At 43.4% G+C, this 16,241-nt stretch overlaps 1 protein-coding gene across 1 annotated transcript in view; it reads right to left on the bottom strand.

Annotated features, from left to right (window-relative positions):
• Nucleotides 1–1,128: 1,128 nt before the first annotated feature.
• The window catches only part of PYCR1 (pyrroline-5-carboxylate reductase 1), a 30,769-nt gene continuing 15,656 nt past the window's right edge, over nt 1,129–16,241 (bottom strand). Inside the window, exons 4-8 of the mRNA XM_073606719.1 lie at nt 10,722–10,901; nt 7,981–8,202; nt 4,460–4,552; nt 4,200–4,363; nt 1,129–1,774 (exon numbers count right to left, since the gene is read on the bottom strand). Coding sequence (XP_073462820.1) covers nt 1,612–1,774; nt 4,200–4,363; nt 4,460–4,552; nt 7,981–8,202; nt 10,722–10,901 — 822 coding nt within the window. The 3' untranslated portion in view covers nt 1,129–1,611. The remainder of the gene's footprint in view (nt 1,775–4,199; nt 4,364–4,459; nt 4,553–7,980; nt 8,203–10,721; nt 10,902–16,241) is intronic.

Genomic DNA, 16,241 nt, shown 5'->3' with positions numbered 1-16,241 from the left:
CGCGCTCTGGTGCCCTCCGCCGCTTACCGGGACAGTCGGTAGTGGAGGAGGCGATCGGGTTCTTCCCCCTGTTAGGCATGGAGACGAGTGAGGGGAAGATGGCCCCCACCCGTCTCCATATCATTGCAGGGCGGAAGCAACGTCAAAACGTCACCTCTGCCCATAGCTCTTAAAGAGACATTTTTTTTTTTCAATGACATTTAATTATTTTTTTTTTTTATTATTGCATTTTAGTGTAAATATGAGATCTGAGGTCTTTTTGACCCCCAGATCTCATATTTAAGAGGTCCTGTCATGCTTTTTTTCTATTACAAGGGACGTTTACATTCCTTGTAATAGGAATAAAAGTGACACTTTTTTTTTTTTTTTTTTAAGAACAGTGTAAAAATAAAAAAAAAAGGTAAAATAAATAAGAAAAAAATAAATAAAATTTACCGCGCCCCTTCCCGCCGGGCTCGCGTGCAGAAGCAAACGCATTTGCGAGTAGCGCCCGCATATGAAAACGGTGTTTAAACCACACACGTGAGGTATCGTCGCGATCGGTAGAGTGATAGTAATAATTCTAGCTCTTCTGTAACTCGAAACATGCAACCTGTAGAATTTTTTTTAAACGTCGCCTATGGAGATTTTTTAAGGGTAAAAGTTTGTCGCCATTCCACGATCGGGCGCAATTTTGAAGCGTGACATGTTGGGTATCAATTTACTCGGCTTAACATTATCTTTCACAATATAAAAAAAAAAATAAAAATAGGCTAACTTTACTGACGTCTTATTTTTTTATATAAAAAAAATGTGTATTTATTTCCCCAAAAAAAAGTGCGCTTGTAAGACCGCTGCGCAAATACAGTGCGACAGAAAGTATAGCAACGGCGATTTATTCTCTAGGGTGTTATAATTTTTTTTTTAATAATATATATATATATATATATATATATATATATATATATATATATATATATATATATATATATATATATATATATATATATATATATATATATATATATATATATATATATATATATATATATATATATTTTTTTTTTTTTTTTGCTAGAAAATTTCTTAGAACCCCCAAACATTATAATTTTTATATAGATATATATATCTATATAAAAATTATAATGTTTGGGGGTTCCAAGTAATTTTCTAGCAAAAAAAAAAGTTTTTAACTTGTAAACACCAATCTCAGAAAGAGGCTCGGTCCTTAAATGGTTGATAAACTGCCCACTAGATGGCGCTCTTCCCTTTTCTATACACACACGCCGACATGTGGCTGTGAAAATGTAAATAAACTATCAGCCGCTGAAGCAGCCAGGAGTCTGTTTACAGGCCGATGACATCAGTGGCAATAAAAAGGTTATTAGGAACGTGTGAAGACCACAATGGATGTGTACAGCCATCCTGACATCTGACGTGTTCTGCATACAAATCCATTCATTATAACCAGAGATCTGCCGAGAACCAATCACAGCTGTCACAGTGGGCGGGTTCTTAACCCATCAGACCCATCTAAGGGGGGGGGGGGGGGTGTCTCTTGGCCGCACATGCACACCCTCTCCATCCCGTTCCAGCTGGTTCATGGCTTTGGTCTGGAATAGTTGACCCCTCTCAGAATTTTCGGGCCCCTGGAGACTTGTTGTTGAACAGACTGACTTTCACCCCGTGGGAAGCGGTGGAAATCGTTGGAGATTCTAGCTGCACTCTACTGAGCGTCGTTTTCTTGATGGCGGCTGCTGGGATCTTCTCCTGGTCTGCGTAATACTGGAGCTCTCTAAGGGGGGGGCAAAAGAAAATTCGGTCAACGTGCTGTATTTTCAATATGCAAATTAGCTAAAAGAGATGATTTCTGATTGGTCGGTACATCACTGTACCATAGACAGTGCATTTTCTGCTTCTTTGCATTCTCCGGTTCCTCATTTTCCTCACGAACATGCTAATAAAATTTTTAAATAAAAACAGTTTTCAATCCATTATTTTAGTCCCAGTGACATCACAGGGTCTCTGTGGTTCTCTATGCAATGCAGATCATAGTTGGTGGGAGGGACCAGCAGGGTGCCGTGCATAACTTCCTGCCACAGTGTGCAGGGCATTCAGGGCTTAGGACTCTAGAAAGGAGTCCCGAGAACCTTCAGCCCTGATACAAGCATTGGCTATGCAAATATGAATATGCCTTGATGGGTGGGCGTCAAACCTAGAGGTGTGGGTGCTCCTAGGCAGGCTGCATTTGCACACAGACTTCCCTAGGTAACACCCTTGTGTGATGAGGAGCCTTTGTGATTAAAAGAACTGAAATCCAATGAATGAAGTGGGCGGGCCGGGGACACTTCAGCTCGGGAGGAAAGTGCTAGATGATACTGGGATGCCCTCCAGCCAGAAAAGGAGATGGGCTCCATAGACTTGCTGCAGCTTTTAATGTACATTGTGAAAAGCTCACAGTGTGCAGTGAAATCAGAGCAAGCCATTTCAGTACAGGAGAGGAGTCGGTACAACTGTGCAAGACTGAAGAGAAGGCTGGAGGTCAACTTTAAAGCATAATTCACTCTCTCTCTTCTTCTTTCCCATTTGGGAAATGCCCCTTTAATTCCTGACCCATAAACAGAACAGGCAGTGAAAGAAAATCTCCCCAAGGTGAGGAGGTCAGGGTGACATTATCTATTCCTCCCACTGACACCAACGATGGGACACTATTCCTCCCACTGACACCAACGATAGGCCACTATTCCTTCCACTGACGCCAAGGATGGGCCACTACTCCTCCCACTGCGAACCAATGATGGGGCTCTATTCCTCTTACTGACACCAATGATGAGGCACTATTCCTTTTACTGACACCAATGATGAGGCACTATTCCTTTTACTGACACCAATGATGGGGCTCTATTCCTCTTACTGACACCAATGATGGGGCACTATTCCTCCCACTGCGAACCAATAATGGGGCTCTATTCCTCCCACTGACACCAACAATGGGGCATTATTCCTTCCACTGACGCCAGTGATGGGCCACTATTCCTCCCACTGACACCAAGGATGGGCCACTACTCCTCCCGTTGCGAACCAATGATGGGGCTCTATTCCTCTTACTGACACCAATGATGGGGCACTATTCCTCCCACTGATACCAATGATGGGGCTCTATTCCTCTTACTGACACCAATGATGGGGCTCTATTCCTCTTACTGACACCAATGATGGGGTACTATTCCTCCCACTGCGAACCAATGATGGGGCTCTATTCCTCCCACTGACACCAACAATGGGGTATTATTCCTTCCACTGACACCAATGATGGGACACTTCTTCCCACTGACGGGCCACTATTCTTTCCATTGACAGGACACTATTCCTCCCCTTACTATGCGCTATGTAACTATTTTACTCCCACAGACCACCAAAGCCTTGCCCTGACTGATGCCCGATATTCTACTCCCACTGGCCACAATCCAGCCACCCTAATATCTGAAGGACAGTAAACCAGCCCTTCGGTTAGGAAGTTTGGTGACCCCTGGTATAGACAAAACTTATTTTCTTTTTGCAAAAAGTAACAGTCACACTGTAATACAACAATTTACCACTTGATTGCAATGCAGTCATTTATAAAGGCGATGTTCTGTTATTTAGCAATAAATATAGAGATACAGACAGCAGAAAAAAAAAAAAAAAAAAAAAAAAAGAACCCCATGGACAAAGGTTGTTTGCTCTAAAAATAAAGTTTTGGCTGGAGTTGGGCCTTAAGCACCTTGCATGCAACATTAGCAATTTCCTAGCATGCATCAGGGCACTCACACACTCTACTGTACTTACCAAGGCAAAATCTATACAAGGCAAAGTGGAGAATTTTACAATAGAAAACTGATATAATAGAAGTATAAAAAGACTTCAACTCTATATTAGCTTTTACCAAATCTTTAACTTTAAAGCTGAACTTCAGGCAAGAAGCCAAAAATGCAGCTGAACTGCACATACAAATGGTTTGCAATTCGGTTCAGTATTCTAGAAACTCATATCCAACACACAACCAGAACCCAGAATTCAAATGCAGAGTCACAGCTGGGTAAAAACACATTCCTAGTCTGTGATTGGATAATAAAGGAGCAGCAGAATACTGAGGGGGGGTCATCAGTCTACTCACAATTCTGTTTTATATTATCATATTTATTATTTTTTCTTCCTCATTCTTTCAGGAGATGACTGACCTGGTCCTGATGCAGGATGCTTCCACAGCATTGATAAGAAGGGACCGGAATCCTCCACTTTCCAAGAAGTGCAGAGCATGAATAGTAGCGCCCCCTGGTGAGCAAACGTTGTCCTTCAACTGCCCAGGATGCTGTTCCGATTCAAGAAGCATTTTTGCAGCCCCCTGAAAGATATTACCAATAGTATGAATCTTCTGGTGGGTGGATAGGTTGCCATTGTAAACAACGGTAAATAAAAAAAAAAAAAAAAAAGTACCAACCAGCATGGCCTGAGCACCGAGACGAACTGCAAGCCTTCTGGGCAGACCCATCTTCACGCCTCCATCCGCCAGAGCATCCAGAGCTGTGAATGCCTGCAAGAAAAAAAGAAAAAAAAAAAAAGAAAAAAAAGAGAACTCAGACTTGGAATGAAGATAGATGAAGAGTGATCTGCTTTATTTATTTAAAGGGTCACTCCACTCAAAACTGGTAGATGCTGGACAGTCAACCCAGCTGACACTCTTATGTCCCTTAGATGCTATTGCTGAGACCTCTATGCTATGCTAATCCCTGTACCGAGTTCCTGAGTCTGTACACCTGTTGTGCCCATTATGAGGTGTTACCACCATCCCTGTGCTGAGTTCTCGGGTCTGTACACCTGCTGTGCCCACTATGAGGGGTTTCCACCATTCCCGTACTGAGTTCCTGAGTCTATACCCCTGTTGTGCCCATCATGAGGGGTTCCCCACCATCCCTGTGCTGAGTTCCCAGGTCTGTATACCTGCTGTGCCCATCATGAGGGGTTCCCCACCATTCCTGCTGGATTTTTTAATTTATTTTATATTATCGTGCAACAGGAGAAGCCCTGAATACAGAAAGGCGAGTTTTAACACCCACAACTCTCAGATGGACAGGAGCAGAGTCAGGAATTATGGCCAGGAGCTAAATGGTATATTCGAGACATAGAAAAAAAAAAAAAAAAAAAGGAGGGGCCAGGAACAGACTGATCCCACTGAGCTCTGCTTCTAACTAAAATCACCTTTGTCTGAGCGGATGGTCAAAAACCCACAGCAACCAATCAGCAGAAACCAGCTTTACTCGGTTTAGTATAAGCCAACCAGTGAAAGAGGATACGGATCACTGGTTAACCCCTTCCTACCCAGCGTCCCTTTAATAGGGTCTGTACACCCCAAAGGGAGTGGGGGTAAACAATCAGCGATACTGTGATTGATTGTCATAGTGGTCACATGATCAGGAGACGTCCCGCCAGCTACCAATCATCAGTGCACGCGGAGAGCTGTCTTGACCAATAATCAGTGCAGAGAGCCGTCTTGGACCGATCATTGGTGTGGACTGAGAGCCGTCTTGGACCAATCATTGGTGTGGACTGAGAGCCGTCTTGGACCAATCATTGGTGTGGACTGAGAGCCGTCTTGGACCAATCATTGGTGTGGACTGAGAGCCGTCTTGGACCAATCATTGGTGTGGACTGAGAGCCGTCTTGGACCGATCATTGGTGTGGACTGAGAGCCGTCTTGGACCGATCATTGGTGTGCACTATGAGCTGTCTTGGACAGCTCGGTCCTTGTGTAGGGAGCACACTCAGCACAGAAACCTCAGCTACCCTTTGATGCATATATGTAGCGTGTCGGCGTTAAAGCCCACCCTTCTGTCACAGCACATACAGTATGTGTTAAGCAGGCATCCAGGGTTAAAAGGATACAACACTTTGCCTTAGTAGGTAAAATCCTATGAATGATACAATAGGCATTATGCATCTTTTTATCACTTCCACAACATGACATGCAGAATGATTTAAGGCGTTTCCAGCTATTATGAATATTACTACATTTTAAAAGCTCCATGATGAGGCAGAGTAACTCCCCTTATAGGCCTGTATAACCAGGAAAAGACACCATATGCTGCACTCATGAGAATCTTTGTTAAGCTACCATCATTTCCTGTCTTCCCTATTATGCAACACCAAAACTCCACTATTAAAAATGACAGGCTATCATAAATCAGAACACTCCCTATTAAGACATACACTATATTACTAAAAGTATTGGGACACATGCCTTTACACGCACATGAACGTTACTGGCATCCCAGTCTTAGTCCGTAGGGTTCAATATTGAGTTGGCCCACCCTTTGCAGGGAAGGCCGTCCACAATGTTTAGGAGTGTGTCTATGGGAATGTTTGACCATTCTTCCAGAAGCACATTTGTGAGGTCAAGCGCTGATGCTGGATTGGAAGGCCCTGGCTTGCAGTCTCCGCTCTAATTCATCCCAAAGGCGTTCTATCGGGTTGAGGTCAGGACCAGTCAAGTTCCTCCATCCCATGGGGATTATGGTGTGGGGTTGCTTTTCAGGGGTTGGACTTGGCCCCATAGTTCCAGTGAAGGGCTGGATGAAGTCTTGGGCTGGATGCTGGAGCGAGCGGTCACAAGATCTCATCAGTTGTGGCGTCCGCAGACAGCCTCCCCCCTTGTTTTTAACTATACAAATAACTCCTCCTTGCAGAGTCGAGCAACTTCCACGAACCATTCTGCAGGGTCTTTTCCTGCTTTCCGGCCCCAGTGGGTCCTCTGGTTTCCCTTCCTCTGGGTTGGTGTTGTGTGGGGGAGCTGGACCAGCACTTATGGGCCAGGCATTTCCCTGTTCCTCTTTGTTGAACTCTTTGGCTCAAGCAATTTGGAAATAACCTTTCTTGGCACCTCCATGTTTTTAATCTGCAATATTTGTCATTCCAGTCTATAATACTAATTTTCTTGTTTAAACTATACCCCTGAAGAAGGAGGAGAACTATACTCTCACTGCAAAACGCATTGGGTACAAGAAATATTAGCTCGCTATATGTATTCCGTTTTGTATGACAACACTGGAATGTCCACTTTAAATATGCTTTTTATTAAATGTTTTGTACTTTTTTATAGTTCAATAAATATTTTTCATATTAGACTATGCTTTACTTTGTGCCTCAAAAGTCCGCCACCAGGAGATCTGGTTTCAATTTTTGTAAATACTGGATGTGGCTCAATTATATGCCCAATCATAAACCGACTGACCCTCGCTAGTTCCAAGGAAGGGAACTCTTAAGCCATCAGCATACCAAGACATTTTGGACAATTTCATGCTCCCAACTTTGTGGGAACAGTTCGGGGATGGCCCCTTCCTGTTCCAACATGACTGTGGACCTGCACACAAAGCAAGGTCCAGAAAGACATGTATGAGAGAGTTTGGGGTGGAGGAACTTGACTGGCCTGCACAGAGTCCTGACCCCCAACTTAATAGAAAACCTTTGGGATGAATTCTAGCATAGACTGCGAGTTAGGCCTTCTCGTCCAACATCAGTGCCTAACCTCACAAATGCACTTCTGGAAGAATGGTCAAACATTCCCATAGACACACTCCTAAACCTTGTGGACGGCCTTCCCAGAAGAGTTGAAGCTGATATAGCTGCAAAGGGTGGGCCAACTCATTATTGAACCCTACGGACTAAGACTGGGATGCCATTAAAGTTCATGTGCGTGTAAAGGCAGGATGTGGCACATGCAGATTACAGCAGGGGTCCGGTGCCTGCTGGTTCACCGATTCAGGTCCAATTTCAGCACGAATTTTGGCCTAAATTCGCACCTAAAACAGACCGAAAAAAAGCACAGCCTTTTTTTTTTGTGCAAAATGCACCGGACCTGCTGCGAAGATATGTGCATCCAATTCGCAATTCGAAGATATGCGAATCCAATTCGCAATGATGTGAACCCGGCCTTATAGATGGGGCCAAACCTGTCTTCACACTTACGTAGGCAGGTCCACTTCCACTCAATCCGGTCACGGCATCAATGAGATCCTCCTCCACCTCTGTGCAAAACCCCACACTCTGCATCAGCTGCTCCAGAAGCTTTATGTCTTCCACCTCTGCGTGGGTGCCTGCAGCATATACTGTGGCCCCTTCACGTACGATTACAGGGGTGTTGGTCATGCAGCGGATGACTCGGGGAGCTGGGTGAAAGAGGTTCAGTTTCTGGAAGAAAAAAAAAAAAGGTTTAGACTTAGAGCCCTTTCACACTGGGGCAGTTTGCAGGCGTTATTGCGCTAAAAATACCACCTGCAAACCGCCCCAAAACAGCCTCTACTGTTTGTTCAGTGTGAAAGCCCGAGGGCTTTCACACTGAAGCGGTGCGCTGGCAGGAGAAGAAAAAAACTCCTGCAAGCCGCATCTTTGGAGCGGTGAAGGAGCGTTGTATTCACCTCTCCTGCCCATTGAAATCAATGGGGCAGCGCGGCTATACCGCGGCTATAGCCGCGCTATGCGAGCGGTTTTAACCCTTTTTCGGCCGCCAGCGGGGGTTAAAACCGCACCGCTAGCGGGCGAATACCGCCGACGCCCCCACCACCCCAGTGTGAAAGGGGCCTTAAAGTGGAACTTTATTCTCTCAATCAGCAATGACTATGTTTAATCCTTATGCTGCTAGCATTAGTATAAATAGATAGGAAGGTATATCATTTTATATCATAATATTATCTTACTGTTATAAAATAATTTTTTTTTTTTTTTTTACATTTGTTCAGTTACTTCCTGGTTTCTGGCCTAGGCAAATAATGTCATATATCCTAGGAGTCTTCAGGAGGGGAGGAGAGGTTTTCTCAGCTAAGCACACCCTCCTGCCTCCACGCCCGAGTGTCAGGGCTGGGCTCAGCCCTTCCTTCTCTGAGATGGCCGCTCAGCTGTCGGCTAATTGCCAGCTTCTATCTCTCCACAGTTACTCAGCGGTTGATGATATCCTGCTTGTCAGTCCTGCCTACTTAAGCCGTCCAGCCCAGAGGATCTCTGCCTTCGCCTTAGTCAACATCACAGAGACTTTCTCCTGCATTCCTGTTAAAAGACTTGCTTGGCTGACATACCTTCTGGCTCCAGATCCTGCTTGCTGTTTTACTACGCTCATCTCCGGCTCCCTGACATTTGGCTTATCTGACTATCCGTTCCGGTTCCTGAACGCTGGCTATGTTTTGTCTACGTTTTTTCTATTTACTTTTATTAGTAAAAAAGTGTGATTTAACTGTACTTCTGTCTCGGTCTGATTTCATGGTTTCTGACACTGAGCCAATGACAGATGGATTGCCCTTACTCAAGATGGCCACAGCCAAAAATGCTATGGGTTGTTTTTTCAAAGGGATTTCACTGCAAAAAAAATACAGAGACAATGATGGGTGAGTTTGCTTTGAATATTAAAAAGGAGTTGAATAGGTTTTCTTGGTTTGTGGTACTCAGATGCAGTGAAGTTGTGCTTCAAACAGTGAAAAAGGATAAGACTTTATCCTGGAACTTAAAAAATATGGCTAAATGTTTACATAGGAATGCCAGCTTCACCGTCTCAGCAATTGGTTTATACATTTAATTTCCTACTGTGATTCTCTGGCAAATGAACCTTTTCTATAACTGTAATAGCAACACTAATGCCGTGTAAACACGATCGGAAATTTGGCCAGCAAAAGACAGATGAGAGCTTTTCGTGGGAAAATGTGACCGTGTGTATGCTCCATCGGACTTTTGCTGGCCGAATTCCAGCCAGCAAACCAAAAGATTGAGAGCAAGTTCTTAATTTTTCGGTCGGAAAAAGTTCCTATCCGAAAATGCGATCGTCTGTAGCAATTCTGACGCGCAAAATTCCTACGCATGCTCAGAAGCATTGAACTTAATTTTCTCGGCTCGTCGTAGCGTTGTACGTCACCACGTTCTTGACAGTCAGAAGTTCAGCTACCATGTGACCATGTGTATGCAAGGCAAGCTTGAGCGGAATCCCGTCGGAAAAGCCATCATATCTTTTTCCGATGAGAATTCCGATCGTGTGTACGCAGCATAAGGATCATTTTTTTTTATACCATGGGCAAGATCTTTCAGTCTTTTTCCATTGTAAGTAGTCCATGTTTTTCTAACAATCAGCCTTGAGCCTTTGCCAGCTCAGGTCTCTTCATTGCACACCTGCTTCAATAAGGGGTGTCTAAATAGACTGCTGGACATTCAGCAAGTGCCTGATTAACCGGGACATCTGTCTACTCATGCGTTCTGTCTGATTGTGCATGCCCTGGATTACCCATGTGTGTTGTCTGGGCTGCATATGTACTTAGTTTGTCCGCGATTATCCTGATCAACAGTCTGTTTTTTTTTTTTTGCTATTGTCATTCATTGCTCTGTATACAGGTCGGGAACCTGGGCTCTGTTTAGCTTGGGTTGTCAGCACCTGATCTCACCATCAGTTGACTCTGCTACTGTCTCCTCAAACAACCTACATGAGGATTTGGACCGCTCTAGTATCTGTCCTGGCTGTTAGTCTGCTGTCAGCCCCAATGACACGGTGGTTCCACCCAACTCCATAACAGTTTTCCCACCTTCAATAATCTGAGCCTCAAGAGGGCAAAGCAAAACCTGCTGTAATTTTTAATTTTAACTTAATCCAGACAGTTATAAGAATCCATAGGCTGCTATAATAAACAGAGGAAGCCCAAAGTGATTCTCTCTACAACATGTTAAAGCTGCTTTACCTTCTCTATAGAGCCGATAGTGACACCGGCAGCGCAGGACACCACCATGTGACGGTCCTCAATGTCACAGCCAATCTCATCCAGCACAAAGGGAATGATCGGAGGTTTTACAGCCAGGAAAAGGACATCGCTGTTCTTCACAGTCTCCTTGTTACTGGTGGTGAAGTTTATACCCAGTTTCTGAAAAAACAAGAGAAATTTGTATGAGCATCAATGGCTTATCTCGGCATAGTCCAGGAAAACAGTAATTATTTAGCAATTTGGCCAACGGTCCCGCTGCTGTGGTAGATGTGCCCGCAGACTGCACTTGGATCACGACTTCAAGGACTAACTTCAAAACATTGTGGTCAATGAACGATGGGCTAGGCGGTCTGTGCTTGTGGAAATGGTAGGAGAGATGGGAGGAGATGAGCAGAATAGGCCGACCTAGACAGCCCATCATGGTCAGGGCCTCCCAAAGACAGAAGATTGTTTCCAAAATATGACCAACACTGTCCAGAATGGGCAACTGTTATGGAAGGTCAAAGCTTTCACGCTTCTCTACTGCAAAGGTTTCCTGGCTATAAACAGTTCATATTGTGGTACAATTGCATTATGGTCCCTCAGACTGTGTGACCATCCACTGAAAGCCGGATGACGGTTTTAAGGCCACAGAGAACATAATTTTTTTTTTGGCACCAGCAACTTGATGAAATAAAACTTAGAACAAGGCTTTCAGAGGCGAGAAGAAATGTAAACTTCACTATAAGTAACCATTCCAGCTCTCTATCTCCTACACCAATGGTCTCTAAACTGAGGCCCTTTACTTGCCTTTATCCGGCCCTTAAAGTGGTTGTAAACCCATTACAAACAACTTTATGCTACAGGTAAGCCTATAATAAGGCTTCCCTGTAGCTACCCAGGATATCCCCTAAACATTTTATAATATATATATATATATATATATATATATATATATATATATATATATATATATATATATATATATATATATATATATATATATATATATATATATATATATATATATATATATATTTATTTATTTATTTATTTATTTATTTATTTATTACACACACACCTGTGGATAATTACCTTTGGACTTTACTGATTTTTTTTTTTTTTTCTTATTCATATTATGTACAGTGCCTTGAAAAAGTACTCATACCCCTTAAAATTTTCCACATTTTGTCATGTTACAACTGAAAACGTAAAATGTATTTTATGTGATAGACCAACACAAAGTGGCACATAATTGTGAAGTGGAAGGAAAATGATTTTTGTTTTTTTACAAAATAAATATGTGAAAAGTGTGGCGTGCATTTGTATTCAGCCCCCTTTACTCTGATACCCCTAACTAAAAGCTAGTGGAACCAATTGCCTTCAGAAGTCACCTAATTAGTAAATAGAGTCCAACTGTGTGTAATTTAATCTCAGTATAAATACAGCTGTTCTGTGAAGCCTTCAGAGGTTTGTTAGAGAACCTTAGGTGGCTTTCACACTGAGGCGCATATAGCGCTAAAAATAGCGCCTGCATAGAGCCTCTCCTCTCACTCCAGTGTGAAAGCCTGAGTGCTTTCACACTGGAGCGGTGCGCTGGCAGGACAGTGAAAAAAAAGTTCTGCAAGCAGTATCTTTGCAGCACTGTAGGAGCGGTATATACACTGCTCCTAAAGCGCCCCTGCCCATTGAAATCAATGGGCAGCGCGGCCAAACCACCGGCAAAGCGCTGCTGAAGCGTCGCTTTGTGGGCGGTTTTAACCCTTTTTCGGCCGCTAATGGGAGTTAAAAGTGCCCCGCTAGTGGCCGAATAGCGCCGCTAAAAATAGCGGCGCTTTACCGTCAACGCCCTCAATGCCTCAGTGTGAAAGCAGCCTTAGTGAACAAACAGCATCATGAAGGCCAAAGGACATACCAGACATGGCCTTCCACCTAAACTGATAGGTCGGGCAAGGAGAGCATTCATCAGAGAAGCAGCCAAGAGGTCCATGGTAACTCTGGAGGAGCCGCAGAGACCCCCAGCTCAGGTGGGAGAATCTGTCCACAGGACAACTATTAGTCGTGCTCTCCACAAATCTGGCCTTTATGGAAGAGTGGCATAAGAAGTCCCATTTGCAGTTTGCAAGATGCCATGTGGGGGACACAGCAAACATGTTGAAGAAGGTGCTCTGGTCAGATGAGACCAAAAAATGTACCTTTTTGGCCTAAAAGCAAAATTCTATGTGTAACGGAAAACTAGCATTGCACATCATCCTGAACACACCATCCCCACCGTGAAGCATGGTGGTGGCAGCATCATGTTGTGGGGGTGATTTTCGTCAGCGGGGACAGGGAAGCTGGTCAGAGTTGATGGGAAGATAGAAGAAAACCTGTTAGTCTGCAAAAGACTTGAGACAATGACCCTAAACATACAGCCAGAGCTACAATGGAATGGTTTAGATCAGGGATATGCAATTAGCGGACCTCCAGCTATTGCAGAACTACAAGTCCCATGAGGCATAGCAAGACTCTGACAGCCACAAGCATGACACCCAGAGGCACGATGGGACAGTCCAGACCAATTGAGAATCTGTGGCAAGACCTGAAAATTGCTGATCACAGACGCTCTCCATCCAATCTGACAGAACTTGAGCTATTTTGCAAAGAAGAATGGGCAAAAATGTCCCTCTCTAGATGTGCAAAGCTGGTAGAGACATCCCCAAAAAGACTTGCGTCTGTAATTGCAGTGAAAGGCGGTTCTACAAAGTACAGGGGGTCCCCGGGTTACAAACAAGTTAGGGACTGTAGGTTTGTTCTTAAGTTGAATCTTTTTGTAAGTCGGAACAGGAACATTTTTTAAGGGTAGCTCCAGCCAAAAAAACTATTTTTAAGCTTTTTGGATAGCATAGGGAAGGGTTAACACCCCTGTAACATTTGTTTTGCTGTGTGTGCCCCTGTTCAGAAGATTTCACCTCACTTTTTGTCCCAATGACAATTGGATTTTGAAAATTTTGGGTTGTTGTGGAAACAAGCCTTGGTGACAAAGCATCAGTGGAGGTACTTTTTCCCCATAATAGCTCTTACAGGAGTGAATTTCCCATCCTAGGGGTCGATTTCCTCTCACTTCCTGTTGTCTCCCTCCGTTTGTAAGTAGGAGTCGTTTGTAAGTCAGATGTTTGTAACTAGGGGACCCCCTGTATTGACTCGGGGGGGGGGGGGGGGGCGCCATACAAATGTACCCCCCACTTTTCACATATTTGTAAAATAAAAAAAAAATTTAAAAACTATTTATCATTTTCCTTCCACTTCACAATTATGTGCCACTTTGTGTTGGACTATCACATAAAATCCCAATAAAATACATTTACATTTTTGGTTGTAACATGACAAAATGTGGAAAATTTCAAAGGGGTATGAATACTTTTTCAAGGCATTGTATGTGTGATATTGTAAATCTTGGATTAGTACTAGTTTATGGCACATCATTTTTGGAATCTGGAATGATTTTCAAAATTGTTTATTCACTTTTTATAATTTAATAATTTTTTACACTTGTATCGATTGAAGACAGCGCAACAAGTTTTTTTTTTTTTTTTTTAAATCTTCGATGTTGTAGGAGTGTCTCGGCTGCCCGGGACTCCCCTGCTCATTGGCCAAGACAGCAGCACAGCGCCATTGGCTCCCGCTGCTGCCAAACAAAGTCAGTCAATGAGGATAGAAAGGGGGGGTGGGGGCGGGCCACGGCTCCGTGTCTGAATGGACGAAGGGAAGACGACTTTACAATCAGGAAGATTTTTGTAACAATAACCTAATTGAACCTTTTGTATGTTCTGTTCTCCGCTTTTAATACCAATAACATTTTTTAAATGGGGACTGGTCCAGGGGGTAAAATTTTTAATTCAATAAGAAGCAATGGTAATTGAGAGTTATATAAATAGGTAGCACGGAATAACCCCGGTGTTTTGTACTTTGCGCAGACACCATTACACCTTATCTCATCCTGACCTCTGTATATTGCTCCAATATCTATTCCATTTACTGCACCAATAAACAATAGATTCATCTGGAAATAACTGTCTAGAGTTTAATGGTTTTATCAGCAATGATTAGAGTTATATAGATTTGGGTAAATAACAAGCAAAAAAATAAAAAGTTTTATTTATTTTGAAAGTTCAATGATAAATTGCTGGGTTCCTTATCAACCCCTATGTTGTTCTTACTGGATACGGTATGCTTTACTTTCCCCCTGTCAGGCTGTGTCTCTAGCCCATGATGCATCTCTGCAACCCCCCCCAATGACTTGGCGAAGAACCTTGGGTCCACTACGTTCCACTCGATTCCTGGGGCTTGTGCACCATTCCTTGGAGATATTACTCTGGTTTTCTGCAACAAGCATGATGAGCACTCAATTAAGACTGTCCATTGTTGGGCTTCTCTTCTTCTCTCATCCCTATTTCTCCCCCTCCCTCTCTCCCCTTCCCCCAGAGTCGGTTGGGGTGGTTCCCTGAGAAACTTGCAACTTGCAAAACGGACATTCCCTCTATATATTCTTTCCGCTCTTAAAGTACTGTTCCTCAATGCCAAGGGACTGAATTCTCCAAACGTATCGCTGTGGCATTTCAACATTATCAATCAATGAAGGCATCTGTAGTCTGCCCAAAAGACATTTTTCTCAAACCTCTGTCCCCAAATATTTCAGTGTTCACTACTCTCCTCGTATACCAAGCTAATGCCCAGAAAAAAAAAAAAAAAAAAAAAAAAAAAAGTTTCCTCATGGATTTATGAAAACCTATGCAATTCTCTTGCACCAATGAAGCAAAAGATCCTACTGGAGAATACCCTATCCTAACGGGGCACCAAGTAACCATAGCTACGTATTATGCATCCAATACATTCCAACTCCCTTTTTTCATGCATTTGCTTGCTGTTCTTGGGCACCACCAAATGGGTACCCTCATTCTCTGCGGGGATTCCAACACTGTCTTCTTCCCATTTCTGGACAAATCAGACTCCCTTTCAGCCTCCTCCAGTCATTCAGGCCAATTACGGACTCTTTGCCCGTCATGCTGGTAGACTGTTGGAGGGAGAAATCACCCCAATGCCTGGAATTACATATCACCTTCTTCCATATGGATCATATATTTTTATTCCACACAATGCTAGCTTCTGTCCGGGTGTACAGATACTTCCAATATCCTGGTCTGATCATTCTGCGCAGCTCCTGACGCTAACCTCTTTAATGGCGGCCAGCTGGGACCCCATTTGGTCTCAATGAATCACTCCTCTCTGATGCTCCATTGCAAAAAATCATCTGTTCCCATATACTGGACTATCTAAATCACAAGACTCTTGACGTTTTTGATCATACCTTATGGGAGGCCCACAAGGCAGTCATTCAAAGCCAATGTATTCAATTGGCCTCCTCCCTTAAGAAAGGGCACCCAGCTAAACTTCTCCTTGAACATGAATATTCCATAAGGCACAAGCTTTTCAACTTTACCTGTCTAGACCAAACAAACTGGTGCTAGAGGAGGCCAAATG

The sequence above is a fragment of the Aquarana catesbeiana genome, linkage group LG12 (assembly GCF_042186555.1).
Source record: "Aquarana catesbeiana isolate 2022-GZ linkage group LG12, ASM4218655v1, whole genome shotgun sequence".
In the NCBI taxonomy this organism is placed as follows: Eukaryota; Metazoa; Chordata; class Amphibia; order Anura; family Ranidae; genus Aquarana; species Aquarana catesbeiana.
The sequence above is the reverse complement of the archived record's forward strand: the minus strand, read 5'-3'. Positions and strand labels throughout refer to the sequence as shown.